General features: G+C 39.9%; 1 protein-coding gene and 1 long non-coding RNA gene across 5 annotated transcripts in view; one reads left to right on the plus strand and one right to left on the minus strand.

Moving 5' to 3' along the window:
- frmd3 (FERM domain containing 3) overlaps window positions 1-19,053 on the minus strand; it is a 40,866-nt gene that overhangs the window by 16,059 nt on the left and 5,754 nt on the right. For 2 of the 4 annotated variants that reach the window (XM_088295658.1, XM_088295647.1), the window contains exons 2-10: window positions 11,359-11,463; window positions 10,968-11,010; window positions 8,966-9,044; window positions 7,254-7,351; window positions 5,290-5,413; window positions 3,081-3,168; window positions 2,890-2,978; window positions 1,018-1,081; window positions 763-798 (exon numbers count right to left, since the gene is read on the minus strand). In XM_088295658.1, the coding sequence (XP_088151784.1) occupies window positions 763-798; window positions 1,018-1,081; window positions 2,890-2,978; window positions 3,081-3,168; window positions 5,290-5,413; window positions 7,254-7,351; window positions 8,966-9,044; window positions 10,968-11,010; window positions 11,359-11,463 (726 nt within the window). The remainder of the gene's footprint in view (window positions 1-762; window positions 799-1,017; window positions 1,082-2,889; window positions 2,979-3,080; window positions 3,169-5,289; window positions 5,414-7,253; window positions 7,352-8,965; window positions 9,045-10,967; window positions 11,011-11,358; window positions 11,464-19,053) is intronic. The other 2 variants (XM_088295667.1, XM_088295676.1) reach the window with 1 other exon arrangement.
- LOC148344273 (uncharacterized) lies at window positions 6,831-18,810 on the plus strand. Its single transcript, XR_015843141.1, has 2 exons — window positions 6,831-7,161; window positions 14,796-18,810. It is a non-coding gene; the product is annotated as an uncharacterized LOC148344273 (long non-coding RNA).

Raw genomic sequence — 19,053 nt, forward strand, 5'->3', positions numbered from 1 at the left:
ATGACGGTTAGCAATATTATGATAAAATTGTTCATCCGTGGCACAATTCAAACGATTAGGACCACGTGCGCAATCTAAGAAGAGTCCAAGGAAAATGCTCCAATTATGAACAAAAATTTACTAAAATACAAAAATATTAGGGGGGGAAATGCAAATTTAAAAAAAAGACAAAAGTAAAGCAAAAAATTAAAACAAACATGTTGGAGGAAAATATTATGCGTTTAAGAAAACCAATACATTTTAGAACCAATACCAGACCCCCCCCCAAAAAAAAACAATATTTGGAGAAAAATTTAAAACATTTATGATGACAAAAGCACAAAAAAACTGAAAACAACATGTAAAATATAAGATGAAAAAAAAATGATAAAATACATTGAAATCAACAATGTTACCCAAAAATACAATATATTAAATTAAAAATACACGAACAAAAACACACCTTAAGAAAAAAAAATACCATATCTTTAGACCCAATTTACAAAAGAGGGAAAGAAACAAAAAAAAAAAAAAATATTTCGGAAGGACTCATCTAGGCAGGTTTCTCTGATTTGTTTCGCCAAAACATGTCTAATGTCTTCTTCACTATCCGATTGTATACTCTTCTTCTTTTTCTCTCTCATGCGCTGAAATCTGATCACGGCTTTTGAAATTGTCACCCGTTTCATCCCTAGTTCAATGAGTGTATTCTGGTCTACAAGGCATCTTGTGTTTGGGTAACATTGGGTCACATGATGGGAGTGAGGAGGTTAACACACCCACCATCCTGTTACAGTGTATCCTGCCTGTTAAGGAGATCTGAAACAGTAACACACAAATACACAGTTTGTGTGTGATGGGGCATCAACAGTAGAGATGTGTTCAAGGTTATCAAAGGGCAAAAGCAAGAAGGAAAGAAAGCAGAAAGGTCGCACCATACACAGTGACTGTGTCAACATGAGAGGCGTTAACACGGCGATGAAGTTTCCAACTTCATCTGGACACATGAAAGGAGAAGGAGGAGGTCGACGCACTCACCTCTTTTTGAATGCCGATGACGTAAAATGTTTTCCCTTCAAACTTGAGCTTACTGACGTCGGCCCTGAACAAAGCATGGAAGGACAAAACAAGGAACTGTGAAAAGAGTTTTTGTACTAACGGTTTTCACTAAGGGCCGCTCAAGGCCTTCTCTGCTAGCCAAACATACCATATTTACCGGACCATAGGACGCACTTTAAAGTCCCAAATCTTCCCCAAAACAAACGAGCCCATTATATGGACTGAGCATCACTCTCGCCCATCAACCCTTTTACTCATTGGGCTGTACAGAGTGCACATTAGCACACCCTGCTGGTCAAAGTCTGAGTCATCTATGCTTCAAATTGACCGTGACTTATACATGATGTGACTATGGTGTTTGGCTGATGGTGTAGGAGAAAGCTGGACAAAAGGGCAGCTGTCCACAATGTTGTAGTCTGTCTTATCATTTATGTTATTGCAAGCAAGAAACGTCCCAGGTTTAGACAACAGACTGCAAAAAGCCCAAAGCACAACATGCACATCTCTCTAAACAGCCATGTGATTGGCTGAGTCTGAGTGGCTCCCAAGAAGCCATTGCTCTAATCTTTTTGTATTATTTTTATTTCTTTTGGGTATATAGATGGCATGAGAGATACATGTTTTGTGTTAATCTTATTTCTTTGTTTCATTGTTTGCTTGTATGCTGAGTTTTTTTTTGGTTTTGATTTGAAACCATGACTCTAAGGAGTGTGGTGACTAGTGAAGTCCCTCCCCTGACGTTGTCTAGTAGACGTATTGCCAAGACACCTCTTATTGGTTAGAGTAAGTGTTATTGACAGTGATTCCTTATAGCCTCAGGACATTTGTCATTGACTTGGGGTGATACCTCTGGCAGTGATCCCTTGTGGGCTGGCTACAGCTAGCGCTAGCTCGCCCCTTGTAGTGCGGCGCGCCTAGTATATGCATTAAATGCGGAAATAGCACCCTCAACTGGTGTTGCGCCCTTTGATTCAGCGTGTCTTATGGCCGTAAAAATGTGGTAATCAAGCAATCATGATCATATTCTTCACATTGATGTCATATTATATTATATCCTAGTGTTGAATTTTTTGGTTAGAGTTTTTATCCATTCACAATTCAGCTATCTCAAGTTGCCAGGCAGATTTCATCATACTAGTGGTATGCACTATTTGTCCGAGGCCTTCAGATAAAATCATGCGGGTGTTTGTTCTGTGTGAGGACGGGGCCTTTTACAGTTGACAGACAGTTGTGATAGCCAATCAGATCACGAGTTGATGACAGTGAGCCTTCTCGCTGGCCTTATGTTGAAAGTGATGAACGCCGTTTTGTGATTGGATACTCACTCGTGAGGGGTCAGCGTTATGCGGAATCAGCACACCTGAAAGTTGTAACTGGCGACTGTTTGAAAATCCAAAATATATACTTGATTTTTGAAACCACAATGGACGGAGGAGGGAAAAGTGTGGATTTAATTGCAGATACACTTGCGAGGCCATTTTCAAGAAGGGCCTTTCAAGAGAAGCTAGGTTGTCCAACACTCAGTAGTGTGTTAGTGCCTTCTGTATATTTCTTCCGCTGTAGTGTCATAAATGAAGGCAATGTGAGGGGGATTGATTAAAGTCGGACTAAGTACAACTTCACTGAAGGCCTACGTGGGAAATTCACGACCCGCCACTGGTATTGGATAGCCGCTCCTCAGCAAACCAGGTAGTAGAATAGTATCTGGTTTTGCTCATGAAATAGTGCCAATAGAAAGTAGAGTGGAAAATGTGCACGTTGAAATATTATAGAGTACAGTAAGATTTCATGGGTTATTTCTTTGCTTCCAGAATTGAGAATAAGACGCAACATGCACATATTTTTCATTACCATTTGAGAAGATGGATCCTCTTGTTCCCCTGGAAGACCACAAAACCGGTCGCTGTGAACCCGAGGAATGCTGTGGAGCCAGTGAAGTCCTGTACACAAACACACAAATGTCCCGATATATTTCAAGTGACAAACACAAGATACAGCATATTTATGACCAGTCTGACTTAATAAAAAGTAGTACAAACGACCTTGCATGGGTGAGGGTCAACTCCGTATGTTTCGAGGTTGTGAGCCCTTTGGAGCATGTTGAGTTCCGCTAAGGCAGCACATTGACCCCTGGATGAGAGAGAAAAGAGGCATTCTTACTGTCACTCTCATGTAGACCTAACGACAATTTCCAGTTTTCATTTTTTTTTATAATTTTTTTTTTGGGGGCAACACAATGGAATAGTGGCTGACATGTCTGCCGTGCATGTTTTGGGAACATAGAAGCAAAGCATAATACCCAGAAAAAAAAAATAATCGGAAGCCCAGAGCTGAGATTCAAAGTTCTGGTTAGATATGGACTAGTTTCATTTAATTGCTTAGAACTCGCGAGCATGGTCTGGTTGTAGGGCATTTGGATCAGAATTTCAGCAACTGCCTTCTGATGAAGAATTTGCTTTTTCTCGCCACGCTTGAATGAGATTTATTCAGGTTATTGAAGACTGAACCAGTGGACTCAACTGCATGATATTTCCTGGCCCCAACTTCAAATGTTGGTGTGGCCAAAATCTAAATTTTAAATCCTTTATGGGCTGCCAAAGCTCAGGCTCAAGACAGCTTTCGATGAAACGTAATTCTGAAGTCACATCAAGTGAAAGGCAGTAGTACAGGAGAAGCCCAACAGTCCACCGTGTGACTCACCCTTTGCCCAAACTAAGCTGGGATAGGCTCCAGCTCACCCACAACCCAAATGAGGGCATGCGCTATCGAAAAAGGATGGACGATAACATAACATAACACAACACAATGACCGACCTGCTCATCAGTCTCAAAGTCAACCCAACCGTAAACTTTTGTTCATATGCAGCGAGCCGAAAAGCCTAACGGGAAGAACGTGAGACACCTCAAAAGCGGCGTTCTTAGCCATGTGCCGCGATTACTGTCATTTGGACGCCATAGGGCAGACTGAGGGCGTTCTTGTCATCGTGTGCCCCTGCGCTGTTGACAAATGAGGGATTTGTCTTTGATGCTTAAAAGCTCAGAGTGTGACAAACCTTGCAGGCTGCAGCTCAGCTCTAAACAAACATTCAAACACATCCTGCTGGAGTGGGATAAGAGCATCACGTGAACTCAACGTCTCTGCACAGGGAAGACAAGGGGAGTGGCTTATAGCGTTTTACTTATCAGTCTAACATATCACAAGCACTATAGTCCAACAAACAAAAAGAATCCACTGCACTCTTTCCATATTTTGTTATGTTACAGTCAAAATCCAATAGCGAACAACAGATAATGAAAATGTACTCAAGTAATGTATTCATAGTTTGCCAGGAAGCCCAAAATTGCACACAGATGCATCCTGCTTCCTCTGCTCACATGTAGCAAACTCAGTTGACGGTAGTAATCAAGCCCCGATTCGATTCCATTAACGATTTTCAGTGCCCAGATTTGATTCGATTTTTTATTTTTCCTTTTCTAATTGCTGCCTTGTTTGTCCCCAAACGAAATACCCATTGATGTTTAATCATTAGTGCATTTAAAATTGAACCAAAAACTATACACTATGCTGAGATGCACTATTACTGAAACTAACTATAACAAAATGAAAAAAAAAAACATTTCACATTTCTTGAGCACCAATCCATTTTTTAATGTAAAGGTGACTGAAATCATAAGGATAAAATGTGCTAAAGAAGGTAAAAATCCGCAAAGGCACCAGATGGAGCCTTTCGAGCCAAAATCCTCTAATCTGACGGGATTCTTGATTCTTGGGATGTCATACTTGAAGGACACCAAGCACGACTCATCACCTGGCCATTTCTAGCCACACAAACGAGCGTGTGGTGGCAGGCTGAGGAGATGCTAGCGCTTTGTTACAGCTCCAGCACAATGAGCCAAAGCACAAAGCCATGATATCAAAAAGCTGACGTTTGTTGATTACGAACAATGACAACGCTCACAAGCCAGGATTCAACCAAGTGACATTCTTGCTGTAAAGCAACAGTGATATTTATATCCAACCCAGTGTCTAAAAGCAAATTCCTGATTCCCAAACCATTTTTTTAACACACCTTTAATCAAATTTCACACCATCTATAAATAGCTTCTTCCCTCCAGTCCCATCCATCCAGTCACTTAAACTGTTCTTTTTTCACATCTTCAAGAGTAGGCTCCCATTTTAGTTTAGTCCGTGTACAGATCAAACATCCAGTAAGAAACACATGCACACATAATCATCCTCATTCTTCCCACCTGAGCTCAGTCTTGTGTAGCTCCATGATTTTCCTCTCCAGTTTAAGCGACTGTTTGGGGAACAGTCTGAAGTCTCTGATATAGTCGGACGGATGCTCCTCTGGGTCGAAGTCCCCCAGCTCGGCTGGATGGAGACAAAACGGTTAAGGTGAATGCACTATGACACGGGTGTCAAACTCAAGGCTCACGGGCCTTTTACATGGCCCATACAATCTCGACACCATTTTCTCCTGACCTCCGTTCAAAACTAGCCATAACATGATCAAAATTAATTAGCAGAGCTGGGCACTTGACCCTTTTTTATTGGTCAGTCCCCTGCCCTCTGGCTGCAATCTTGGTACGGTTCGGGCGTATCCCTAAAAATTGTCGGCCCCCTAACTCCGTGCTATAAATATACCTCCATTATCTGTACCGCTTCTCCTCACTTGGGTCGCGGGGGTTGCTGGAGACTATCCCAGCTATCTTCAGGCAGTAGGTGGAACTATCCTAGTTGTCTTTGGACGAGGTATGCTCTAAACTGATTACCAGCCAATCGCAGAAGAAGTTATTGATTTCTAAACTGCATGATTTAAGATGTTGATATTTTATTGTAATTGTCATTAAATCTATTCCAAATGTACAGAAACATGAGCAGTTTGCTTCACATGTAGACCCCTTCCTGTTCCCAGTGTGAACTGAACTGTGGACTTTTGAAACCAAGGTGGGCACTGAACCGTGAACAACACAGATTGATTCAACTGAGTCTTTAATTCTGCATCCAAGCAAGACATTTTGGACAATTGTTTTGTTTCCAACTTTTTGGGAGCACTTTCTGTGCCCCAGTGCACACAGCAAGGTCCAAAAAGGCATGATTGATTGTTTTGGAAAGTTACAAGCGCATCTGAGAGAATGTTAACGTTCTGGATGAATGGACAAAAATTCTCCACAGAAACACCGGGATATTTTCCCAATCAGTGGAAGCTGAAGCTTAACAATAACCAAGCATCCCAATATTTTTGTCTGTATTGTGAACCTGTAGTCATTTCTAAGTGTAAGACACCCACGTGCACAACTTTTTTTACATCATGTCAGAATGTTTGAAAAAAGTTGACCTGACAATTATCCTCTGAACATAAGTGATTCAATTATTTTATTTTTTTTTACATTGTCGTGACGCATATTCCAATTGTTCCGCTCAGAGGAAATCATCAGAGTTAAGTCACTTGGAACCACGCAGTGTAAATGGAGCCCGCTACCCCATCCCACATTTTCACAGCTGTCATTTTACATCGATTTGCGTACAGTTACTAATGACCTTTTTTAAACCCAGTCATAGAGGTCGAGCCATGAATTTGTAAAGTGCACCGTGGATATGCAGGGGATCACTGTAAAACCTCGATCTGTAAACACATGAAAGGTCCCAACTGTCTTTGAAATCCAGTCCTAATTACAAATCAGTGTAATGATGAAATCAAAGCGTTGCCTCATTAAAACTAATCCACATCCACAATCCCCGAAGGGGGCCGTCCTCATTACATGGTGACACTTGGAAGTGAGAGGACTCTGCTGCGGCTTCGGTGCTTTCACACGAACCAATCACAGCGCACTCGACCAGTCGTGTTCACTTCGAACAGAACAAGTCTCCCTAATCCCATTCCTAATCTGTGCACTCATTCCTCTCAACCACGAGTTTGTATTCGAGTGTTTCGGAACGACGTGGGGACGTCGTCTGTCTCCGATTGGTAGTTTGAGTTCAATTAACTTTAGTAGGATTTCGCACGTGGAAAAGTGAAAGTATTGCACTGAATAGGAAATACCATCTATATTTTCACGACAACTATTCCAAAAGAAGGAGCAACCTCAACAAGAGGTGTTAAGAGAAGGTGACAAAAGGTTGGTTAAATTTTAGTTTATTATTGGTATATAGACTACAGCATGTTAAGATGCGTGAATGCATACTACACTGCATTGTCGGTCCGCCTCACCCTGAACAATGCAGGCGCCCAGATAGGCAGCTTCCACGAAGGGACAGAGGAGACGACCGTGGTAGACGTCTCTCTTCAGCTGGAGGTAGAGCAGGTACCTGCAGACGCAAGGAAGGAAACTGAATCAAATTGAAAATGCTAATGAAATATGCATTTGCATTTTGCGTAACAAGGTTTAAAATGACTTTCTTAAAAGTATATCACAAGGTTTTGATATATTTGGCAGCAAAACGGACATGATGGGAAAATTAAAGCCATTTTCTTCTGTCTCCATAAATAAACCAAAATAGTATCGCGTATGGATTTGTTTTCATGCTTTTCCGCATTCATTAGCTGAAATCCAGAGTGGAATAAAAAAAAAAAACAGTGAATGATGAAATATGGATTAATTATCCTGCAACACATCCGATGACCTCAAATCCGGCTAATATGAAAACATTTTCACCGCACCTTTTCAAAATGTAATGACTGCAAGGCATGTGATGCCGCGATACGGCATAACATAAACACTTGGGGTGGCGTAACCCTGGAAACGGCTTGAAATGTTCACGGCAGGCAGCGTGTTGCGTTACCAAGGAAATAAAAAATGACAGCGGCGCCGCAGCCAGCGGATGCATTTGTTGTCATGGTTACTGAGGCGGGGCTGCCACTAACGTGTCCATGAGAATTAGATGAAGCTTGGAGGAAGTATGACTATGTTCTGATTTGTGTGGTATTTTGCGACATTTCTCGCACCAGCTTTCATACTACACCAGATCAGCCCATTCTACATACAAAATACACACACTAAAAAAAAAAAATCATTTTATTCAGGCAAAGCACACACCCTTTACACCCTTTCGGAGTACATGGAAACACGAGAGAAAAATATTCTATTTCATTGCTTCTTAGTTTTGGATTTGTTACATGTATTCCAAGTTTCTTTTGCGTTATATCCGTATCTATTTTCTATAGTGCTTATCCTCATTAAGGTCACAGGGGAGCTGGAGCCTAACCCAACTGATTGGGCAAAAGGCGGGTTGCACGCCAGTCACAAGGCATATATAAACAAACAAATATTCCCACTCACAACTGCACCAATTGACAATGATGAGTCCGCAATGAAGGATTGTTAAAGGAAACTGGAGGACATGAAGAAACCCACCAAAGGACAGTGAGCACGGATTCGAACCCCCAACCTCAAAACGGTGAGGCAGATGTGCTAACCACTCATCCACCATACCACTCATTGTTGGATGAATGGTGGAAGGTGGATAGATTTATACCTTCTGCCATCTAGTGGAAAAGCTTATGTTACGTTATAGTAGTTGACAGAACATTTTTTTTTGTGGTAAATAATAGTTTGCAGAGCAATTAGGTGAATTTGAGTGTCCCGCAGCATACCTGATGATCTCTCGCACTGCTCTAACCTATACAGCAGGTCCTCAGTTTGCGATGGTCCCCACATTGTATTACAAGGCGTGAAAATATGCTTGTCCATGACTACAAGTGTTTTTCATGCTAATACATACTGTAATTAAGACTTTATTACTGTGCGAGCAAAGGCTAGTGATAGAGGACAAATAACCTCATTAAGAATGGAGCTGTTGTAAATTGACGACTCCCACTATTTGCATTTAATTCCAATTTGTTCCTGTCCATTCCCATATTTCCCCTGTTACCATGGTACCAATGACCAAGTAGCACAGTTTTTGTGTAAAGGCCTCTTGTACCTTGTGAGCTCCTCTTTGATTTTCATTGGCTCATGCGGGTAGAATTTGACTCTGAAGCACATGGTGAAGGGTTGCAGAGCTGTGGGAGAAACACAAGACGCACACAAACATTTTCTTGATACTTGAAATGGTAATCTTTCTGATTTCTGTCTTTGTAATTAATTACATGTGTCTACTGTTTTATTGTGACAACACAACCATTTGTATGTTTATACAAATATGTCAATACACAGTATTTCACCTTCCAGGTACTATACATCCTTTTCACTTTTACCAGTAAAAGGGCCTATGTTTCCAGAAGTGCATTTTTACATCCACTAAAATTAATACAATTAAATAATAAAACAATGAATACAAATGTTTTTTTTAGTGTGCATGTACATGCGTATGCAATACTGACAAAACCTATCTCCACTCTGTCCTACAAAGCTTGCCTTGTGTTACTTCAACAAACTGTACTTCATTGATACCAATTAATGTATTATTTTCCTATTTTAAACAACATTGACCACAAAAACAAAACAGGTGAGTTTTTCAGCAAATAGCTGCAAAAATGTTCCACAGAAAAAAAAAAAAGAATGAATTTGTGAATAGTGAACCACAAGTAGGATATTTGCATATAAAAATGCACAACGATAAAGCTTTTCAATTGCATTGGAATTCAAATAGAATTAAATTTTTCCATAAAAAGCGAGTAAAAAGACAAAAGAGAAAGAGTTATTTTAAATGGGACCACCACGAATCTAGGCAGACTTTGCCTTTAAAGGGGTGATCCTCAGCGGCATTATGTCACTGGGAAAATAGAATCCACACATAATACATAATACATGCTAAGGAATATGAAAGCCAAAATTTTCCTCCCCCCCACACACCCGTCCTCAAAAAACATGAGCATCTTACTGGCTGAGATGTTTTTTGTTTTTTTTTTTAAACAAAGTTGTCTCATGTATGCAAATGTGACGTCAATGTCCGAAAGAAAAATACGTCACATGTCCTAATTTAGGATACAAGTCAGCCACAGGGAGAAGAAGACACGTCAGGACGACTCAGCGCCTCTATTTCTTTTCTTCTTTGTCCTCTCTCCTTCCCTGTCAACAGAGCTTTCGTCTCAGTTTCCCAGACCTTCTTTCTTTCTTTAGCCACATTATCTATCAACGTCTTACATTTCCTCTGCCTCTATCTCAATCTCTCGGGCTAATTCCCTGGCACATGTTGCCCCACTAATAGCCCCGTTCTGTTATCAGTTTAGAGCAGAACAGGAAGAACAAGCCGACCATTAAAAGATGCAGAGAAGACGGGGAAAAAGAGAGAGAGGACATGAAAAAGGGGTTCTTCCTCACATAGCGGCAAGAGGCGTTCATTTACTCAACTGCAGATGGAGGAGGCGTCTATTTGAAGGGAGACGTTATTTTTTGAGGGAAGCATTTATTTTCACACAGAATACACTAAGTGTTAATCTTGCATGGTTGACATAATGACTTGTTACGATATATGTCAAGTGAAGGGTGTGAGTTTATTATGGGGAGGCATTTATTTTTCTACATTTTACAAGTAATGTTTTTATTCCAAAAATCAATAAATATTATCCTCGTTGTCTCTTCAAGATGTTTGCAATTAGGTCCCAGTTTCCTTTCAATTCTTGTCGGGTCAATAGTTCCTGTCAAGTGTCTGTCCTCCGTTCCTCAGCGTGTTTCAGTCGTCATAGTCATTATTATAGTCATTTTGCTGCTTTCTAGGTTTTGTTACTTTATCCATATATGCACTTTGATCTTTTTGTTGAGTTTTTTTGGGGGGAAATTAAACGTTTTTTTGGTTAAACCACACAGAGCCTCGCTTCCCTGCATTGGGTCTTCCGCCTCAACTGAAAACCTGACACGGCGCAGTAAAAGGATGCAAACAACTTTTTTGTGTGATGATATTTTATATCCATACGTACTAAATCTACTTAATCACAACCGTCCATGCATAAATCCATGCAAAATGCACAAGAAGCTGCACTTACATTTCATTTGTCGAACCACAGCTTTATTTGGCTCCAGCCAGTGCTAAAAAAAAAAAGAAAGTTAAATATTCATGTCACATTATTACACACAGTTGAATATTACACGCTAACAAACAAAGTTCTCCAACTTATCTTGAACAGTAAAAACATTCCAAAGCTCTGCACTGTTGAGATGAAATATCACCTCATCACAAGCGCATAATTTTTAGCAATGATGTATAGCACTTGGCAATGCTAAGCCTTCTCGATATATTAAAGGAGAATACTTTATCGTTACGACAGCTTCTTCATTTAATTTTAGGTTTCAAAATGCTACACACACACATAAACATTCCTAAGCTTAGGTCAAGGTTACATCTCTCTTCTGCACGCGTAAGTCACGTTATTTTACCCTCTGTTTCTCTGGATCCACATAGCGAATTCCAAAGTAGTCCTTCTCCAGGAGGTTGTAGTGATTGCACACATGGTCGAACAGGAACTGGCCTTTCGTGTCTCTCTAGAAAGAATATAAAGTACAAACAGACCACTTTTTTTATTTGAAGCATGGCCCGAGAGTCTTAATATCATGTGAATGACATGCTTTTGTCAAAATACCCCAAGGATCAGGACTTATAGTATGTTACTTGTTACTATTCAAATTGTATATTTTGACTTTATATTTCTTGATATGATAAAATTGTCTTGTTTAGCAATATTACAATATCACAGTAGTAGAATTTCAACACCGAGCCACTGAAATACAAATACACTTGTCAATGTGTCTAGTCATTGCGCAACACCAAACCACATGCAAAAAGGCCCATCTTTTTTAGATTAAAAGTTAGATAGTTAGAGAAATCAAGAATAAAGTTGCATTATTTCAAAAAATATACATAGTTCCAAGATTTTATTGACAAAATATAACACCAATGCCCAGTTAGTATCCAAAATAGGAAAATTCAAATTCTTTATCATTTATAAAGCAGATGCAAAATGGGAATAAAATTGAGAAAAAATAAATAAATCACTAAACTTGACCAAACTGCATACAACCTGAACTAAGCCACTGTATACAGGCGCTATGATAGTTATTGGAATAAAGTGCTTTTACTGTATTTGGCAGATGCCCACTGTAGGCGCATGAATATGTCAAGTGTGAGCGTGAGGGTTATAGTTTACAACCCTCTCGGGGTCTGGCCGTGTAGATCCAATACTGGCGCTGACTTCCAAAATGGATGTTCTTTTTGGCTCGACACTCAAACGCTTGCTATCAAAGCTGACAAATCCCATAAAGTCCACCCCTCTTCTTTTGCACCGCTCCTTTGTAATCCCAGCCAACAATTCCCAGTTGGCTTCAAGTCTGCTGAGCAGTTTTATGATTGTAAATATCATAATAACAATAACAAGAAAAACATCAGCAGCTTTGCGGTGGTGATGCGTCTACTGAGGTAAAGTAGTGCCAGTAAATACAGGCCGGATGTTCAACTCAAGTCCATAATGACAATGCAGACACACAGAGAGCAATCAATAAACTCTCTTCTCCTCAGTCAATATCTACTCATCATGGAAAATGAACACGAGCAATACTGGAATGTAGAACGCAAAAGTTGGACCTTTAAGAAAAGTGGGGAAAATAATTGGGATAAGATAACCAGACCATGACGATGAATGGCCCGTATTAGATGGCACAGGTTTAAAAAAAATAATAATAATAAAAAAGCTTGAATTTATTCGTAAAAGCACCATCCACAGACGATCCCAGCTGACTCTGGGCGAGAGGCAGGCCGTAACGTCAAGCTCTGAAATTTGCCTGAAATGGCAGCTTTCAACTAAAATGGCTGACTTCCTCTTCAATTTCATGCATGGGTCATTTCATGCGGCATTCACCCAATTCTGTGACAATTGGTGAAGCTGATGTCAGGTCAAATTTCTTAGTTCCCTTCCGATGAAGACAGAAAAAACCTCCAATGCTCACGTGGACTAACACAATATAAAATCTATTAAAAAATTGACAGAAAATGAACTAATTTGTTAGAATTGGTTTGACTCAAAAATAGAAAAGCAAAATAACCGAGATTGACAATTAACCAATTAACTAACTAAATAGCTAGCTTGCATTTTGAGACAACGTGCCGGATGTCGAAAAGCAGCCCCAGAACATTACTGAGCATGAATTAGCAAACTATAACAAACTAAATAGCTAACTACTACTCAATAAAATAACTTCACAAAATCAATAATTAATATAAAAAAAATATAGTGACCAAAGTAATGATATTCAGGATTGCTTTTGAATTGAGATCCAAGAGAATGATATCCGCCAGCCCCAGATCCTTACTGCGCCTCGTAAAGCAGCTAACTTGAAACTGACAAAAGCGATGTAAAAAATGTGTGCGGTCAGAGTCAGACAGCATTGACCCAGATGCAACTAACGATCACCAAATTGTGACCTCTGGCAATTTGAGCAACGGTGAAGCGGAATGTTGCAATTTTCAATCAAAACCATGAATGTAAATTTGAAATCTCTGAAACAAAAACCTGTTTAACTGCTTTCTATTTTTTTAAACATATTTACACCACAGTAGCCAGTGAAGATACTTGTTTAAAACACAATCCCAACAGGAAAACAAATGAGCTCTTCAGGTCAAATTTGTCAAATCGCGGATTTAGGTGATTAGGATGCAAATTGCGAGTGGTGCCCCTTTTTTTTCCTATGGCACTGTAGCATGATACATATTTTTTCTGTCAAATCTGTCAATAATAAGCCCTGACTCTTCCATTTTGTCACATCATGTGTCAACCCAAGTGCTATAGCAATCACTGTAGGGAGCGTGTCCTCTAACTGCTCAATAACCTGCTGATGGAGGTTGAATTTGTGCTCAGTTAAGCAGGACTGATTGATTTGAGTCCTACGGGCATTCGCTGAGATTTACCCGCCTGCCGGGACACGCACTCACACAAACACACGTCAAAACAAAACAAAAACACACGCACATCTCGAGCGCTCGTTTTGCAGGAGGTCTTTGTAAAGTTAAGGTGATTTTAAATGCAAATGTTAGCCATCATGACAGCTCAATTAGGCAAGTCAACACATTTTTGCCTTGATTTATGCACCATGCAGTCTGGGCAGTCATTTCCTTCCATGGTTGGTAATGGGCATCAACAATGCAGAAATTGCAGCCATAGTAAATACTTTATATTTATATTTATTTTCTTTTTCCAAATGGGACTCTACCTCATGATCCCTCACTGTACTTATACATGAGGAGTGCAAACGAATATGTAAAATCTATCGAAACTATTTCTGACCTCTCTATTGAACCTGTTTGCTTTCAATGTATATAGAGTAATTTAAACAATGAAAGAGTATGGCTGAGGGATACGTTGTGGTCATCATCAACCAGGCATTTGATGGCATCTTTGTTTTGTGAGCTTTCTCGGCCACCGTACTTTGGTATTGGCTGACAATAATAAATGAATAAATAAAGTGAGGAGAAATTTTCTTTTGGAATATTCTCTCATTGATTATTGTCAGTAGTAGTGGTAGAGTAATTATGTATTAACTCATTCACTACCAGCCAAGTGAAAAAAAAAAATGGATCTTTGACGTGTTTAGCCGTCAATGGCAGTCAATGAGTTAAGTATTATGCAGTATTATCCCTTTGTACTTATCTTTGTGAAAGTCAAATGTTTGATCATTTCTGTAATTTGTGACAAAAATATACAATCAATTATTCTTATTTGATTTTCCTAGAGATTGAGAAAGTGTAAAATGGCATGTCCACATTTTCGTGTTTTTCCTCGTCCATCCATCCATCCTCATTCTCATCTGGATTTCTTTTCTCCCAGTGACAAATGCATTCTGGAGCCGTAAAATCAGAAGATACCAAATATATCCACACAAATGCTGCCAGTAACGCCGCAGGCGGATCATGGAGTCCCACTCGTCCTCGTCCCCGGGGCAGACACTTGAGGACAGACAACAGAGGCAGTGTGAGAGGCCAAACACACAGAGAGGATTGAGACGGCACTAAATAAAGAGGACGCTTGACTCACAGAGGAGAATTGAGTTTAAGAGTCCATGTCATGTCCAACAAGAGCAAAATCCATTTTTTATATCATCAAAGGCTTGGATATTAAAAATTAACCCGGTCAGTCTCTACATGAGCCCCACTTAATGATGGCAAAGTGCCCTTCTTTCTGGTTCATCTAAGGCAGTCTTCAATAGAGCCCTCAGTGCAGAGTGGCTTCCGTTTAACAGGAGCAAAGTAGTGTACACTGCAGCATGTGTGTGTGTGTGTGTGTGCTCAACAAGCTTTGTGCAGCCAGCCACGTCCACACGTCAAGCGATATAAAATAAAAGCACTTATGCCATCAAAGATTCATTCCGGGGGTCCGTCCTAAATCCGCAAAAACTCACAAAACATCAAGTATTGATGCTGGAACATGACCTACGACCACATTGCATTTGCAATACAAAGTCACTTAATGCAGCTTTTGGACAAGAACTGAATTTGGTAATAGGATATTAACTGCATAAGTGGACAGTTGTTAATTCAAATCTCAAACGTCTACAGAAGAGCTCTGTAGAAAATAATGGAAATATTGATAGAGGATAGATGAATATTGTTTAAACGCTTGCAAGTAACCCAAAAGGCTTGGGTCAGGTGAAATATATAACCCAGCGCTGGGTCCAAAAAGGACAGAGTCAGGAGTTGACCACGCAGTATTGGTGGCAGGAATTTCTATTTGTTGATGTCTCGATGTGGCACGTACACATCGTGTAGTATATGAAGTGCTGCTTACATGAGTGAAAATGCTTTTACAATGTTTTTACACTCGCTGTTTTGCCATGACTGCAACTTTCTATGGTGTGATCAGAAAAAAAATCAAAGTAAACCATTTGAGCAGATGTCTTACCGATGTGCTGCAGTTGTGTAAATTATTTTCTATATGACGGAACACTCTCTATAGATCAAAAAGAAGTTGTCACAGTGTTTATGGATTTGCGTGTTCCAGGCACTAGGACCCAGGGTCATGTGTCCCACTTAAGTGGCCGGTGTTGTTTAATTAATACGCATGTCAGCTCGATTATGACTGGTCCTTATCCACTTTCGTTGTTTCTTTTCATGGCACGGCCAGCTAATTGGCTCAATGTACAGCTGAAACGTCATGAATTATAAAGCTAGAGCGGTGGTTGTGGAGGGTGCAGTTGATGGGACTTTAACCATAATGGTGTTCAATGTGGGTAAACAGAGATTTAGAATACATGTGGAACAATTCTTTTAGCTCTTAACGTCAAGTGTATTAGCCGGTTTTGCTCACTTTTCTCCTCTTATTAACGCGCACAATCATTCGAAATCCTGTTTGTATTCAGCAGCGGGTCGATCATTGCAACTTGAGCAGAATGCATCAAGGAGGCAAATCAATACGTCAGATGCAAGCACTTAAAAAGTCAGCAACAACCGTTCTCTTGTCGTCTCTGCATCTCTTCCTATTTCACAGTACAAGATATACCGTACCGTATCCGTATCATTTCAGGGTTAATATTTTAAAATGAAACTTGAAGTACTCCACCTCCTTCCATTTGGGAGGGCTCAATTGAGTGCCATAAATGCTCTATTGGTGGGAGGTCAGGTGGTATTCAAGGGTATTATACACTCTAAAAACTGTTGGGTTTAAAAATAATAATCAATTTTGGGTCAAAGTGTCCCAACTCTCAAACAATCCAGAAAGTTCAGTCAAATTGACCCAAGTAATGGATCGTTCCATTTTTTTACCCAAAATTGCATTTTTTCTTTTTATTTATTTTTTTTTTAACCAAAGTGTTTCACAAATTCAAGTCACGACAACTTGATCATTTTCTGAAGGTGAGAAACAAGATTGAATCATGCAATAGATAAGGATTAAAGTACTTAACAATTATCATTAATTGATCTACTGATCCTACCTCAGCAGCATCTTTCCTGTGGACAGCCCAGAAAAGCTCTCTCTGCTTTGCACCCTTATATTCTTTCTTTACGATATTCGGACTAATCCAAAGTGGTGGTTAAAAGATTGGGAATTAGATAGGAACAAGGGCCTATTTACAAACAAAATTGCTCGCACATGTCAGCCTGGAATGGGCAAGTTGTTTGTGAGTCATCCCGAATTTCCCACTGGCCACCATGCCTCTGTAAAGTCAATTGAATTAAAGACAAAATGTTGTAAAAATGTTTTCATTCTCTATTTGTTCAAGTTTTGCTGAATGGATTTGATCCTTACCAAAGTTTTTGCTACATGCTTTTGTGTGCTGAGTAAAAGCAAACCCTTTCCTTCTAATTTTGTTTCCACCGCATGGAGGATGACGTCATTAGAAAAATTGGAACTTGGAAGCTAATTTAGCTTTATAGCGAATTGATCCAGTGCAAAGTGACACCAGCAAAACTCGTTTGAGCAACACAGCGTTTTATGAAACTCGAAAGTACCCCTCACTTTATGGTAGTAATTTTTCTGGCAAGCACTCAATTTTTTTTTTTTTTAAATGAAGAATATTTGACTGCACTACTTGAGTTTGTCTACTCTAAGTGGGTCACTTGGTGGTGCTTGGTGCATTTGAAAAGATTAGAGTCCAGTCGAGGTTGCAGGATGCAAATCATCCTCTCAGGCGACGCTCTGAAAACTTCAGGCGCCAAGCCGAGGATCCGACACTGCAAGAAGTCAGGCTAATATTATGGGATATATCCTATTCAGATTATAGAGACTAACCTAGGAAATGACCTATGATTAATATTAACCGATTTCATTCTTTTGATAAGATTTTGTTGGAGCGAATTTGGGCTTTCATGGTGTCAATAGGCTAAGTGATTATTAGAAAATCCTCGTACAATGAGGTCAGTACAACTTACTGTTGTGCCAATTCCAGAAACCCCAGATATACAAGGCTGCTGGAAACTGCAAAAAACATTGAACACATCAGTGGGAATGAGAGGCACCAATAAACAACAATGGAGGAAAATGAGCATCTCCCATTCTGTATTACAAACTGCCTTTAGGGTTGTTGTCACCACCCCTCACAAAATAAATAGGGTTGACAACGATGCTTTACTAAGTACAGAGTGAAAAGGGCTTGAAGACCCGCATGTTGGCCAGGCCTGAGCTATTTTTAAGTGAGCGATTCTCAACTGGTGGGTCGGGACCCAATCGTGAGTAGCGGACCCATTTTGGTTAGGGTCGCAGACAGTGAGTAAAAATGACACATATTTGTGATTTTTTTTTTCAGAACAGTGGTGAGACGTACCCAATTTCCACATAGAACGTACAATCTATTTGGTAAGCATCAGGAAATGATAACAATGTAAATGTAAACAAATACAGTGCAGCTCAGCCTTTGGCTAACAGATGTCATAGGTAGCAGAATGCATTTGACGGCATTTAAGATACTGCACATGTATTTTCAGAGGCTATAGAAAAAATATAGATATTTTTGTTCTATAAAACGGTTTGTTGGTTAGGTGATCTAGTCTGGGGGATACATGCAAGACATCACCTTGCGGGGTCTCAATGTTCACGACAATGGATAGAGAGAGAGAACTACATGGGAGGAGCTGGTTCCTGATCTCAAGCCACAGTTCCCAAGAAAAACATTGCTAATGCACTGAGATGCAATGACTTAAAATCCTGCAGTGAGCAAACGCTACCTCTACGCAAGACGGCTAATGTCCAAGCTCACTCCAAGTTTGAGCGGGAGACTGGGAGCTGTGGTCGGATGAGACAAAAATCGAGATGGAGATGTTCTGCCGGGACGAGTGGACTAAAATTACTCTTGGTGTGTATGCCAAAGGTTTTTTTATTTTTTTTTTGTTAATCTTTCTCTCACTGTTAACATAAAGTTACCAATAAAAGCTGTGATTGTTAATTTATTTCTTAGTATGAAAACGTTCAAAGGCAAAATATATATATATTTTTTTAACATGCACATACACAATGCATGTGAAATAAAAAAAATGTGGGACAACAATATCATTTCCATTTTTTGGGACTGAGAGGCATACAACACAGCCAGCTTCCTTTACCGGCCAGGACTGAGGCAAACAAGGTGCAGCAGGCTAGGAAGACTAGCAGAAAG

This window comes from Idiotropiscis lumnitzeri, chromosome 1 (genome assembly GCF_059441095.1).
Source record: "Idiotropiscis lumnitzeri isolate Australia: NSW breed Sydney's pygmy pipehorse chromosome 1, RoL_Ilum_1.0, whole genome shotgun sequence".
NCBI lineage: Eukaryota > Metazoa > Chordata > Actinopteri > Syngnathiformes > Syngnathidae > Idiotropiscis > Idiotropiscis lumnitzeri.